Raw genomic sequence first — 14,322 nt, 5'->3', positions numbered from 1 at the left:
ACTGCAGGGATAGAACATTCTCAGTGCTCATAAGATAGACATTTATATTAAATACATTTCTAACACACCAAGCTATTGCTTCCATAGACTAGGCACGCAGGTGTCATACTATTTCAAAACTTCTAATGTAAAAAGGACGCATGATGAATTTGAGCTGTGCTTAGCTGACTTCGTGTCCCTCCAAGAACAGGCAACACTCCCTGCATTTATCCTGTAACATTTTTAAATACAGTACAATGGATTAAGCCTGATAAACATATTTAAACACAGACAAATGCTCCTTGTTTGAAAACCATCAGAAGCCTCTCTCATTTCAAATGCAAAGGAAGAGAAAAAGACAACAGAAACAATTAGAGGATAGACAGAAAACACTTGAAACATTCAGACTAGTCACACAGGATGAAGCCAGGAAGAGAAAGCGGAGCAGCGGAGCCAGCAAGATGTGTACTGGGGAGTTTTTCCTCCCCTCCTCCAGGGGTACTGCTGGATGCTGACAAACCAGCTCCTGGGACCACACAGAAGAAATACTCCCTGCATACTGGCACATGTTTAGAGTAAAGAGGGCCCAAACCCATCACCACAAATGACTCTCCAACACATCAGATCTGCTCTCGGGACCAAACACACCTTTGCTTCCTTGCTGTGAAGCCTCCACAACCAGCAGCTCTCAAACATGCCTTTTTTTGTACTGCAGACCCTGCCTTTTGGCACATTTCATGTATTCCACCTACTTCATCCTCCAACCAGCCTTCAAAGACAGGAACCACTTGCTGTGGCAAGTCACTAGCATTCACCCCTGACTCCTTCCCCCTCTTCCTGTTCCCTTCCTGCCCCAGGAAACAGATTTCTCCTTTAATACCAAAGAGCCCTTGTAGTTGGTACTCCCAAGAGAAACCCAGGATTTGCTCTATCTTCCAGGAGATCAAGCCTCACTCCACCCTACACCTTTCTTACCTCCTGGGTGGAGTCCTTGTCTGACGTTCCTTCCTTCTTGCCTCTCGATTATCCCCTGGTTTGGCTGGCTCCGGTGCAGCTGTTGTAATTTTAGTGAGTGGCTGAGGGACTGGAAGGGCAGCTAGTTTCTTCACAGATTTTTCACTATAAAATTTAAAATTATCATGTGGTTAGTCAAACTCAGTAGATACAGACATTCTCAAAAGCGATGAAATGCATTCATGTTTGTTGTTGACTAAATATTATATAGATATAATTACTGTAGCTACAGACACGTGGCTATTTCATCAAAACACTCTCAAAGAATACAGATTCCCCTAAAGGGATGTTTCCCATTTTCTAAATCAAGTCACCTTTTCAGAGGCAAGTTACTATACAACAGCCAATTCTGGAGACATTCAACTTGCAAATTAGCTAATAAAGTAGATTGTGTGGAATCGCTGTTTCTTATCCATTTGATTCTGTGCATTTTTATCCAAAATTCATACATCTACTTAAAATCTGCCAGTCAGGCTTCAGAATCAAATGCACACAGTTTATCCAAAAATGCTCTTTTCCCTCACACGTCTCAGCAGGGTGCAAAACAACCCACATGTGCAAATGTTGCTTGGACCTGTCCCTTGGCTCGCGTTACCCTGCAGAACATTTAACAGGTAACACCATTGCAGAGGACCGCTATGCAGCGTTTTTGTGACTTTATCTAGCACCCACTATGCGAGATGGGAATCGCTTTTGGCTCTTCAGCGCTGCTCACTTCTGGGCTCAGAGCAGTCCAACCTCTGCTCTAATAGCTGGTTACTACTCAACATCCCCAGCACTGATGTCACACCTACTATTAACTGGGGAGGAGGCAGCTGTCTGCATACAAAAATAGAGACTGTTAATTCCTTCTCTTGTGCTTAAGAATATCTGCATTCATCCCCTGCAGAACACAGGATTAAATACATGGAATGTTACGTGGCAAAAACAATCCCCATGCTAGTACAGGCTGCTGGCTGGTGTCATGTGTTACCAAACCAGCGCTGCAATATGCACTAGAAGGGTGTAAAGACAACGCTGTAGGTGGAGAGCGTGTCCTTGAAGGGTTGAACCCTCTGAGCTGAGAAGAAAAAAAAAAAAGCAGGTCAATAAGGCACAAGAAGTGTGGCAAAGGGGATTGTCCCATATTCTGGAGATTTCAGGGAGATTCCCATTGTGTAATTTATTTGCAGGTCACCTTAAACAAGGTGACATCACTATGGTGGTATGCCCCCCTCCAATGTATCCATAATTTACTATGTATTTACAGGAGTTTATGAAATAGCAACTTCAAGTATTTAAAAGAGCAGGAGCGCTGGCATAATCTGCCAAAACCAGTTTCATAGCTATAATACTGTTTTAATTTCTCTCCAATGTTAAAAGTAGATAAGGCTGAACATTTCTTTATTCTAAGGCTATGCATTAACTCAAGCTACAGTAGAGGAATGAATGAAACTTTCTTAGAGCTCCTGTCTAAACATATCTGCACACACAGAACTTTTAAAGTGTAAATCATGAGTGTGTTTAAACACTCATGTATACATGACAGAGGCCTCGACGTGACGCTTAGGGACATGGTTTAGTGGTGGATTTGTTAGTGTTAGATTAATGGTTGGACTTGATCTTAAGGATCTTTTCCAACCTAAATGATTCTATGACTCTATAAAATACTTAAGGATACCTGTTGGTTTTAATAAGTGAAAGTGACATCATGTAATTAAATATGCAAAGCTAAACATTATTCTATGTGGGTCATATTTTGCATCTTCCATTTCTTCCTTAAACTGTCAATCAGGTCACAAGGGTCTGACTCAGGGATTAGGCTACTGTTTGGAGCCTCTTCTGCACTGCATTATCAAAACAGAGATGAAGCCTTACCCTTTACCAGCAGGTGGTAATAACTCCCCTTTAGCTTTCGCAAGCGGCTTATGTGGAGACGGTGTTGGAGAAGGAGAGGGTGAAGATGAGAAGGACCGTGATCTAGGAATGAAGGACATATCATTCAGCTCAGTCTCTGAGACTGCAGAAGGCTTTCCTGGCTTTTGGTGCATTTAGCTATCACTCCCTCCTTCGGCTAACGACTGCATCCCAGGAACTAGTCCCCATGGGTCTGAGCTTACCCTAGTTTTATATTTGGACTCTGTTCAACAAAACTAAGTTCTATCACCAGACCAGTGGTAAAAGTAGAAAACAAAAGGAAAAAAACAGGGTTAGCTGCAAGGGAGGCACTCTCACATATTCCACACCAACACCTGAGGCTTTCTCCATATTCTCTGTATTCTCTCCTTACAGAAAATATGCCTATAGGAAAGTAAGTGGGATTTTGACTTGCAAGTTCAGCATGATTTGTTTCAACCTGCTTTATATTCCAGTAATTCCTAGTGCAGTTTATCCTTTAAAGAGCAGCAAAAAAATACCCCTTGGGAGAAAGACACAAAAAACACATCTAACTGGATATCTGTAATTTCTGGAACACAAGGAGAAAAATCAAGCGGAGAATATCAAAGCCAACAGATCAAAGGGCAAGAGCTGTTTCCTAAGATCGGGACTGACCAAAGAGGCAAGCCACTTACACAGCACACCAGATGTTGGCGTTCAGGTGATTCACCCTGCTGCCAAGACTGGAAGTACCCTTGTTGCAGCCTTGTACTTCAGAAAGGCAGACACCTCGGTGACCGGCTTTCCAAAGAACAGTTAGGCACTTGGGTGCTCCTCACCCTCCTATCTTCAGAGAGAGGCACGCTAATTGAAGTACGTCACCTGTGCCTGACATTGTCCTGCCAGGAACAGAGCCTGAAATGGGGTGGATGGGGGAAGGTTAGCCTGCTCCCCAGAAACACGTATGTGCTTGCATCAAGATCAACTCCCACCTGAGTCTTTTCTAGGAGAAACCATCTCTGAAATGATACCGTGCACTCCCATCAACTGCGTGATCCACACTGGGTATCTGTTTGATTTCAGCTCTGAAGAAGTGCCTAACTAGGGAGCCAGTTTTCCTACTATGCATATTCCAGACTTGGGAAACTGTCTGCAGGGGCCAGGAAGTGGCAGAGTAATAAACATGCCTCTGTTTAATCAGCATGGGACACTGAACTGCTACTTTGAAGTGTCAGGACTATCACAAGACACAACTGCATGGATTGTTTTATTAAAGAAACGTGATGTGCCTCTTTAAATAGAAATTCCAGTGCAACAGAAGAGAGATGCCAGTAACTTCTTCCAATCATAAAATGCAAATGACAGCAACGTTAATCTCAGCTAGGCTCCTACAACTGCTCAGCTACCACAGGCATGGGAAACAGCCCAACCACAACAGCAGAGTACTCATGGGTGGGGGTACTGGGGAGAGGAGGGGGTGGCTGACATACCTACTTCATTCAGCAACCAAACCAGCAGGCTGCCTTGCAGTCTATCGTACTTCCCTCACTCAGGAAAGTGGTTTGAATGTTTTATTTCAAGAGTTGGCTATTTGCTTTTAAGTAGCAGCAAAAGTAGCTGTTAGCAAATGTTTGGAAAACAGTACACCATTATTTTCAAATCCAAGGAGCCATTACCTGGACCTGCTGCCTGAGAAAGAGCTGTGTCTTGAAGAGCGACTAGAGTAAGAGCTGTAAGAAGATGATCTGGAACGAGATCGCGAGGAACCTGAACCAGAATAGGTGGATGAACGAGAAGAGGACCTGAAAGAAAAACATTAAAATTCAGTGCCTCCCGAGAAGTCCTCTGAGACCAAGGTCTTGTTTCCAGTACACTCTTCCCAAGTTCTCAAACACTGCTCCAAAAATTACCTGCCTTCTCCTCAGCGGTCTGGCAGTAGTACAGCCTCTCCTCGGTCCCCCCTTTTCTTTTAGAGAGGATCCCATTGTTGCTACCCACTTTGTGCCCTTGAATAGGCCTCCCTCCTTTAGCTAGTGACTTTCCATCCCTTTTTGAGAACTCCTTCCACACAATTTTATGCCTTTTCACCAGACAACCCCCTGACAGGTTGGGTCACACAGGTATGAGAAAACAGAAAAATCTCAGGTGCAGTGATCCCAGCAAGAAACGCTATCTACTTCAGGAGGGCTTTGGTTTTTAGATCCATATCTTCAATTCAGTGTGTTCCTCATTCCTCTCTGATACTTTCTCCCCCTCTTTTCAGGAGCTTCAAGTTCAAACATTCAAAGAAAACAGATCCAGCTCATGCCTCAACTCTCCTAGATTCAGCGTGCTTCGTTCTGAAAAGTCTTTATCTCGCACCCATTGGTTTTCAAGCTCCACTGCAGCCCTCTAAGGCTCTGTCAAACCTCCACAACTGCAGTTTTTCCCCAGTAGCATCAGCATGCTCTTCCTGGAGTGGGCTCGCCTCATCCCCCCAGCACTCCTGGAGTGAAGAGGCTCCAATTTTTATAGCTTCTAGCTCCTTCTGCTCCTATTAAGGTTAGTTTTCATCTAGGTGAGCTACTAATATCTGGACTGCTTCCAAGTCTAATTTCCCTGAATACAGACTTTTCCAAGGACCTGTCTTTGCTTAGTTTTCAGCAGATCACATCACAGCACCCCCAGTTATGTGCGCCCTTTAGCTTCCACTTCACCACCTATATGTCCGTGTCCTTTGCTGTTACTGAGCAGCAAGCCTTGAACTGCTTTCCCAAACATCTCAACATCTTCCACTGACAAGAAAAAGTCATGTCACATTCCCTGACACACTAACGAGGCTCAGATGTGACACGCTCTTTGCCTTCACTCACCTTGAAGAGCCAGAAGCAGACGCTGAAGAAGCAGAGGTTTTTCGGCGCCTACGTGCACGGCTGGGAGAGACAGACACACCAAGTTTCTTTTTGGGGGACTTGGATCGGCGCCAGGGGTCCTTCCATTCATCTGCTCTCTTTGACTGAGTGGTGGTAATTGTGGTTGCCTCCTTCTCCTTCTTTGGTGGCTCAGGCTGACGGCTGGAAAACAGAGGAGTTAAGTAGCTGGGATGTTTTTTATATAATAAGGCTAACAGAAACACAGGGCCAGGAAAAGATATCAGAAATTCATCCTTCATGCCAGTACTAGCTCTTAACCTCCACTACAGGATATTCAGCATCATTTTGGGGTGATGAAGGGTCAGAATAGCTATCATTTTGCACATCAGTGACTGCAAGCCCTTGAAAATAGCAGTACCTGCAAGTTTTGTGAACCACTTCGTAGCACTGACCAAGCAGTGACCTGCCAGCTGATTTCAGCTTTGGCTTTTGGCCTCCAAGGAGTGGACACAAGCACACTTAAGAGAGAAGGGAATGGGAAACTTGGTTCTTCCTATGCCTATGCCAAGTAGCTAGAGCTGCAGCAACCCAAACCAAGTAGGCAGCCCCCAGTGCAATGAAAATACTGAACACAGCTAGGCTAAGGACAGACTTCGAGCATGCATCTGAAATGCCGTCTCAATACAACAAACTGCTGGAGGTAACCAGCAGGTACTAAGAGATTCAGCCTGAATTACCCTCCTACAGTTTCCTTATGAGAACATCACGTGGGACTGCGTCACAAGCCTTACCACAGCCAAGACAGATGGATCTGTTTTTACCCTTACAAAGGGGACGGTTACCTCATCAGCTGAGGATAAAGCAGTTCGTAATGGCTGTTTTATTACCATATTACTCTCTAAGGTGCTTACAAACACCATCGAACATGTGCTCTCCTGTTGTTGATAACCAGGAAGATGTGTTGAGTCAGGCTAGATACCCTCTGCCTCCTCCCTTCCCTTTTAAGGGCTCTACTTGCATTTCCCCTTTTTTCTTTGGTTCTCTGGGCTTCTGTTCTCCTCTACAACCCTCTGAAAATAATTCAGGGCTAACTTTTCAGCATCTGCACCACAGAGTTCCTTAAATACTCCAGGATGAGTTTCTTCAGGCCTAGACTTTATTACCTCTCTTATCTATCGGTGATTTAACTTGGGATTTTTCCTTGCCCTTACTCTAACCTGCAAACGACTGTTCAATTACCTGCTTATAAGCTTCTCCCTCAGGTTTTAGGCAAAGTTTGTGCTTGCCTAAAGGTTTATGAAGTCTGTTGCACTCATCAAGTTACCACTACAACGATGTGTTTATTCCTTTTCTCAATAAGGAACCCTCTCACTCTGAGAATCTGGGGGAGGAAAGGCACCTTCCATCACTGGGTTCAGCCAGTACCACCCCATTAGTCACACGACTGAAGCAACCACTCCCCACGCAACTTCCTCTACCTTTTGAGATAAAAAAAGCAACCTCAAGTTTTCTAATAATTCTATGGACTGCATTTCTTGCCACAACACTTTTTCAACAGACAACAACAAGATAATTAAAGCTCTTCGTTAGCAGCCTGTTCTGCCCTTTGAAGGCTCCACTAGTCACTAAGAAGTCTCATCACCTCCTTGCTTGGCAGTATTAAAACACAGTCTCAACACAGTTGAAACTCCTACAGCCTCTCACCAATTCCCTGACTCCAGAACTTGTATATGCTGATTTTAAAATCTAGTGCAGCATCCTACTCTTTCCCTATCTTTGCCGATATAACTACAGCAATTTTACAGTTTGTCCCACATCTGTCTCAGTATATATAGAATTTTATGGGAGGAGAAACTTTTCTTTCACATTCACCTCTCCCACAAATCTCATTCCAGCTTCAGAAGAGGACGCTTACGTATTAGCACAGAAAATTGCTGACTGCCTAGTAAGAGAGTCCCAAGCAGGGTTATGGCTCAGCATTATTCACCAGCATCTTCATTTAGCATCATCACCCTTTCCAGTGCTGCTCTAACATATGCTATTTAACACAGCACATGTTATTTGCAGTGGGTTGGTCTAGTTTCCCATGTTATAGCCACGACTATATCTGAGTATCTAACCATGGAGGAAGACCATTGTCATGGTTTAACCCTAGCCAGCAACTAAGCATCGCGCAGCCGCTCACTCACCTCCCCCCCAACACAGTGGGATGGGGGAGACAATCGGGAAAAGTAAAACTCATGGGTTGAGATAAGAATGGTTTAATAGAACAGAAAAGAAGAAACTAATAATGATAATAGTAACACTAATAAAATGACAACAGTAATAATAAAAGGATTGGAATATACAAATGATGCACAGTGCAATTGCTCACCACCCGCTGATCGATGCCCAGTTAATCCCTGAGCGGCGATCCTCCCACCTCTACTCCCCCCAGTTTATATACAGGGCATGACATCACATGGTATGGAATATCCCGTTGGCCAGTTTGGGTCAGCTGTCCTGGCTGTGTCCCCTCCCAAATTCTTGTGCCCCTCCAGCCTTCTTGCTGGCTGGGCATCAGGAGCTGAAAAATCCTTGACTTTAGACTAAACATTACTTAGCAACAACTGAAAACATCAGTGTTATCAACATTCTTCTCATACCTAGCTCAAAAAACAGCACTACACGAGCTACTAGGAAGACAATTAACTCTATCCCAGCTGAAACCAGGACAACCATAACTCTGAATATGGGGTTGAGATAGGCTGGACCTGTTATTTATATACTGATAACACATAATTGTAGCTGGGGTCATTTTGAAGCCATCTTGACCTCTGGCCTATCTTCAAAGCAACTAAGTGCAAAGCAGAAGGAAAAAGAAGGTTGGGAAAAGTCTACACACCTGACATCAAGAGCAGGCTAAACAGCAGCAGAAAAGAGGAGAACACCATGTGAGGATGCTCGTGAATAATGCTAGACTATGTCCTGCTCTGATGTCCCTTCCTGAGTGACCGCAGTCTGCACGCTTTGGGAGACGCAAGGGGAATATTCTGCTGGCACAGGTGAGCAGAGAGGCAGTATCCATCTGAAGACGTGGATAAAGCCTGCTGAACAGCTCTTCACTGCAGCGTCCAAGGTGACAAATGTGAAAGCCAACAACTAATGAACGACCTTGCCCCTCTCTAGGCTCAACTCTCTCCTGCAATAGTTTTTAGCAAGAAAAGCCTCCTACAGAATTTATTCTCTGTCTCTCTCTCAAAAAACCAACTTGCCCACATTCACGTCGAACAGCAGCACAACCTGGGAGCTAGACCTCAACTCCAACCCCATGTGGGAACAACTTACGCTTAACTCCACAACTTGGGCGCGAGCTTGGAGCAAAGATGACTATGAAGGCAAATCTCATTACTTGCATCTATTACCTGGTTAGATGCAATTCTCTCTTGATGAAGTCACTTTCTGGAGGAAAGGTTTTTTCCCCAGGAAAACCACAACAGAAAGCCTCATTTCTGAATATGCTTTGGGTTTTTGACTCAGCAGTAAACATGTTACCAGACTATAGCCAAGAAAGAAAGATGATGCTCATGTCAGGACATTTTCAAAGTCTTTCCTCAAGAGCTACCTGCATGCCCAACATGTAGCATCACCAAATAAACTTGTTCAACTTAATACGAAGGACTGGTATCTGATGCCACTTGGCTCGTCTCCTCCAGTGGAATTCAGGAGTCAGAATTGAAAGTAAGCTGGAGCAACTGCCAAGATCCTCACCATCAGCCTTAGACTAACATCTCAATTACAGCCCGTATGAATTTCACCGAAGAGACTATTAGAGGCTAGCAGCCCACGAAACAGTCGGCGCTTCAATCAAATTTACTCCTGCATACTGACACCGTGCAGTTGCTGGGATGGAAGTGGAGGAAACCGTAAAGCTCGCAGCGGAAAGCCTGCTGAGAAGAGGCAGCAGGCAACCAGCCTGTGGCTCCCAGCCCAGATCAGGCAGGAAGGCTGCCCAGAGCTACGCCGAATACAATAGCTGCTCCTGGTGCTGCACTGCTGGGTGGGTTGAGCAATGTATTTGATCCTGAGAAGGGGAAGGCTTTCTCTTCACTTTCACTCTTACAACTGGGTAAATTTTCCCTTCCTGTCTTGTGCTGGATCTCCTTCATTCAAGGGGGGTGGGGGAGAGAAACAAAAAGCAGTAGTTCGCTGCTGGGTCAGCAAGTCCAACCAGCCCATGGCAGGGTTTCAACAACTGCGGGAGCTGACCCCCAGCAAACAGAGGAGGGAAGGAGAAGAAGACGCCTGGCTGCTTTGGGGTGGTAAGCCATAAGATCAACTTGCGGCACTTTGTATGAGTTCATCCTCAGCCCAGCAGTTACCCAGGCTGGTGCAGTCCAACGCTACAGGCAAACCTAACGCACTTCGGCACAGAGAGCAGCTGGCAAAAAAAAGTCATAGGCTACCAAAGGGCACGTGTGAATCCTGGACTACTTTTTCACCAAATTCCAATTTTAGAAAACATCTCAAATATTTAAGAATTAACTCCCTAATTAGGTAAGCCTATGCCACGAGATTTTAAAATAAATAGAGGGAGTAAAAGGGACTGACAAGACAGACTGATCAAAAGCAGCTTAATTTCCTTCCAGAACCCCGAGGAGCAGCATCCTGCGTCACCAGGGCACGAGCAAGGTCTGCAGAGCTTAGCTATTTCCGAAGCCCATTTTAACCTTAAAATAACTAAATGCTTTATTTTCCAGAACGAACACATTAATGCATATTTGGCTGGAATTTAATTACAGCAATCAAGCGGAGAACTGAAGCTGAACGTGGCTTTGGCAATGAGAGGAGGAACAAAGGCAGCTCCAGCTGGCAACACAAACCACAGCGTAGGTCAGCCAGCTCCCAACCGCACACGCTCCGGCTCCCAAATAAACCCCATTTGAAGCACGTCACTGAATTCAACAAGAATTTGGAGGGGGAAAAGCAGAGCCACACGGCTCAAGTTTTCCTCCTCACGTATTATGCAATTGATGCCAAAGCATTTCTAATCTTAGAGGGGAAAATAATCTCGCCAGGGAAAGCGCTTCCTTCCTTCCCCCTCCCCGTGGGACACTGCTCCCACAGGTAACGCAAACCTTATCACCCACGGTCACCGGTGACGTCAGCCTGGCTCCAGGGCTACTGTTTTGGCCGGCAGTTACAGCTCAATTTTCTGAAGGAGGAAAGTCCACCGATGATTTAAAAGCCTTTTCGTTTCTTGCAGGAAAGCAAGCATTGCGTCAGCAGCACCAGCGTGAGTTTTCCTTCAGTGTCAGTGGAATTTTCCAGAGGAAGCGGACTCGAGGAACGACTGGAGCCATGTGCCAAGGCAGTTGTGAAGGGACCTGCAGTTGCTGCAAAATAAACTCCAGCAGCATGCATGCACACTGGAAGTTTTTTCCTGTCTCAGCACAGTAAAGTCACTTGTGTGGCTGGAGAGGGACAACAGATCCCAAAAGACACCTACGTGTGCTACGATGGGAAATGCTGAACCTTGGAGCCAGTGCTAATTGATCTTGGTGAAATATTAGCAAAGGATATGCTTTTGTCAAGACATTTCAATCTAAAGCAGAGTTATCAGTCACTTGGAGGAAAAAAAAAAGATTTCTTCAAAGCCTGATGGGGAGAGGCTTTGAAATTAAATAGTGGAGATACAATCTGAACCTACAGTATGAAATCATCACAGCAGGCAGATAAACATATCTGAGATGTGATCTACCCTAAGGGCTGAGCATTTGACGCCTTGAGAGCCTCCTCTAAATGAGAGGTACCCGTGTGCAGTGATTCTGCCCCAGCCTTTGCAATGTTTTAATAAAATCCAGTGTGGGAGATCTCTCCAGTAATGCCATCTCTGAAATGCCAAAGAAAAACACATTCCTTGACATCCACATCTGAGTCACTCAATGCCCTTCATCTTGATTTACAGTTACGAAACCCTTTGCCTTTTACTGTGGAAGCGGAGGCAGAACCTCAAGAACCATGAAGACTAACGAATGCTCCAATCAACAGAAATGCTTTCTGGAGAACTTTGAAAAGCTTTGCTGGTTTGGTTCGCGGAGGGATTTTATTATTGCTAACTTCCCAAATGAACTGGGAACATAAATGAAAGCAAAGCCGCCTAACCAGGTTCCATTGCTGCAGCTGGAAGCGACACCACAAAAAAATCGGGATGTAAACAAGTTATTATAATGTTTATCACCGCAGTGTTCCCATACAGGGCACCCGACTGAGTCTGAAGCGCCGCAGGGCAGCCCAGGGCATGTTCTGTATGTGGGGAGAAGGGAAACCCTCTTCTGAGCAGTGCTGCATGGGGTAGCACTGAAAGCGGCATGGCAGTCCTGCTGTGTGCAGGAGGAACAGAGGTCCAGCTCCATCTGGAGCCAATAAACGTTGTTTCAGCCTGGGAAGCCCAATGGCCTGAGGCCATTTGCTTCTCTTAACTCACTGCACTCCAAGAAGCCACCCAGGGAAGGTGCAGACACCTGGAGAGCAAATCTGTGCCTCCTGACAGAGGCTGCTTTTCCTCTTCAGTAACTTCTCATGGATGTAAGACTAATTTAGAGCACTCTAGGGTCTTACCAATGCCTGACTCGAAACACAGCTATCCTGCCTGCTCTTCCTCCTGTGGCAGGACAAACAGGAACAAATGAAGGATTTCTTTCAAGAAACAGCTGAATTTTCCACAGGGAAAATTAAAAGACATAATCAACCAGCCTACCACACCATCTTTATACAACAGGATGAGTTGCTCTTACTAAGCCCACCAAAACACCTAGCTCTATTCGAACAGCAGCCACTTTTGTACAGAGCCCCTACACTCAAAAAATAGGGAGCAGATCCAGCCAGCGGCTTGGGGAGACTACCAGAAGCTGTCTGGAAAGATGATGACAACCCAGGAACACTTAGAATTACAGATTCTTCCGAAAAACAAGTTCAGTTGGTTTGTGATCACACACATACACACACACACACAATCATGAATCACTCCATTTGCATTCCCTTACTTTTGCCACTCCTTTATCTAATCAACATATTTCCAACACTTTCTAACTTGCAAGCCCTGGGTAACCTTCATTCATTGATTTTAGACTCCAGGTTATCCCGTTCATTAATGTGCTCATCCCAGAGATCAACAACAACCTATTAAAAAGTCAACTTGAACTAGCTTAAAAAAATAATGCAAGGGTGAGCTCTGTTGAGGGAACACGTAACCTTTTGTCCCAGGGTCTGCAGCGTTAAACAGCATCTCACAATGGAGGGCTACTGCCACCTCAACAGAAGCTGGAAAGAAGTACAACACTCCTTGCTGGAAGGGTTTTACAGAGGATTTATGATTTGCTACAGAATAGCTGCCCTTTCTGACATTGCTTTAAATTTTACAGTGTCCCTACTTGCAGGTGTTATTTATATTTTTTAATGGCTGCATAAGTGCACTCCATCAATAGTCTTTAGCCCAGCTGAAGAAAACTTCCTTCCAAAAAACTGTTGTGTGTGCGATAATCACAGGACAGTTCATCAGGACACTGCTCCTTCCTGGCAGCTTTCGAGTTGCTGTAACCTCCTGTCTGGACTCTGGGACATGTCTGACAACAGCCACCTCCTCACCCCACTTGGCACTGGCACCTCACAGATTTTGGGGTCCGTATCATGGGCCCTGACCAAACTTATCTGCATGGAAATAGCTTTTAGGTCAGACTGCAGGACAAACTTCCTTGAGAACTGGAGATGACAAGTTTCTCATCCAAAGGTTTATTTTGCCATGCTGCTTCTCACCAGGGCCCACAACATTCCCCGCAGAGGAAACACAGGTGGGAAAGGAACCAATGCCCATCTCATGGACTTGCAGCATGGGATTGCTTCCTCTTCTTCCTCCCCTCTTGGTGGACAACCACCTAGTGCTACCCCAGCCAACAGGGCAGCAATACTGAGCGTGCTGCCCTTGCCAGTGGGTCCAACTCATCAATGTCCCTCGGTGCTTTGGAAATACAACTGCTAACAGGTCCCACAACGCTAACTGAGTTGCTTAATGTGGTCCTGAAACGATCAGATTCGCTCAGTTGATGGTGGGATAAAGGCCTGTGCAACAACAGAAGGATTAAAGCAAATTACTATTACTGTGTGTAGCGTCTTTGCTCACAGCTAAAGGCCAGCAGCCCAAGTGAGAACATCTTGCATTGCTCTAAGTTTCTTCACATAACATATTTCATGCCACTTCTTTATCCCTGAAATGCTTTGCACAACAGTGAGCTACACTGGCAAGACAGAGATATAAAGCAGAATTTTGCACTCAGCAAGATCAGTCACAGCCTGGGGCATCAGAACTCGTTCTGGAGATGGGGAGCACAAGGACAGACAGCCAAGTTATCCCTCTAATTGATCATAAAGTGTCCTGGCTTGTTTAAGTGTTCGATGCCTGAGGAGGGAGGAGGAGGAACAATTTTCCTAGCGCTGCAATCTCAGATTATAGACTTCTTGGAGTGCTCATCTTATGCTTGGGAAAAAAAACAAAACAACCCAAAGCATAAAGCAGCCATTGCACACTCCTTCAAAAAAGGTCAAATCCACATGTGGCAATCCTACTTGAAGCCCAAACACTGCA

General features: G+C 45.1%; 1 protein-coding gene across 9 annotated transcripts in view; it reads right to left on the bottom strand.

Moving 5' to 3' along the window:
• Positions 1-14,322, bottom strand: part of ZC3H18 (zinc finger CCCH-type containing 18) — a 50,493-nt gene that overhangs the window by 9,800 nt on the left and 26,371 nt on the right. For all 9 annotated transcript variants that reach the window (XM_049806442.1, XM_049806443.1, XM_049806439.1 and 6 more), the window contains 4 exons: positions 5,703-5,903; positions 4,527-4,652; positions 2,851-2,952; positions 955-1,098 (listed from right to left, as the gene is read on the bottom strand). In XM_049806442.1, the coding sequence (XP_049662399.1) occupies positions 955-1,098; positions 2,851-2,952; positions 4,527-4,652; positions 5,703-5,903 (573 nt within the window). The remainder of the gene's footprint in view (positions 1-954; positions 1,099-2,850; positions 2,953-4,526; positions 4,653-5,702; positions 5,904-14,322) is intronic.

This window comes from Accipiter gentilis, chromosome 7 (assembly GCF_929443795.1).
Source record: "Accipiter gentilis chromosome 7, bAccGen1.1, whole genome shotgun sequence".
Classification (NCBI taxonomy): Eukaryota; Metazoa; Chordata; class Aves; order Accipitriformes; family Accipitridae; genus Astur; species Astur gentilis.
The sequence above is the reverse complement of the archived record's forward strand: the minus strand, read 5'-3'. Positions and strand labels throughout refer to the sequence as shown.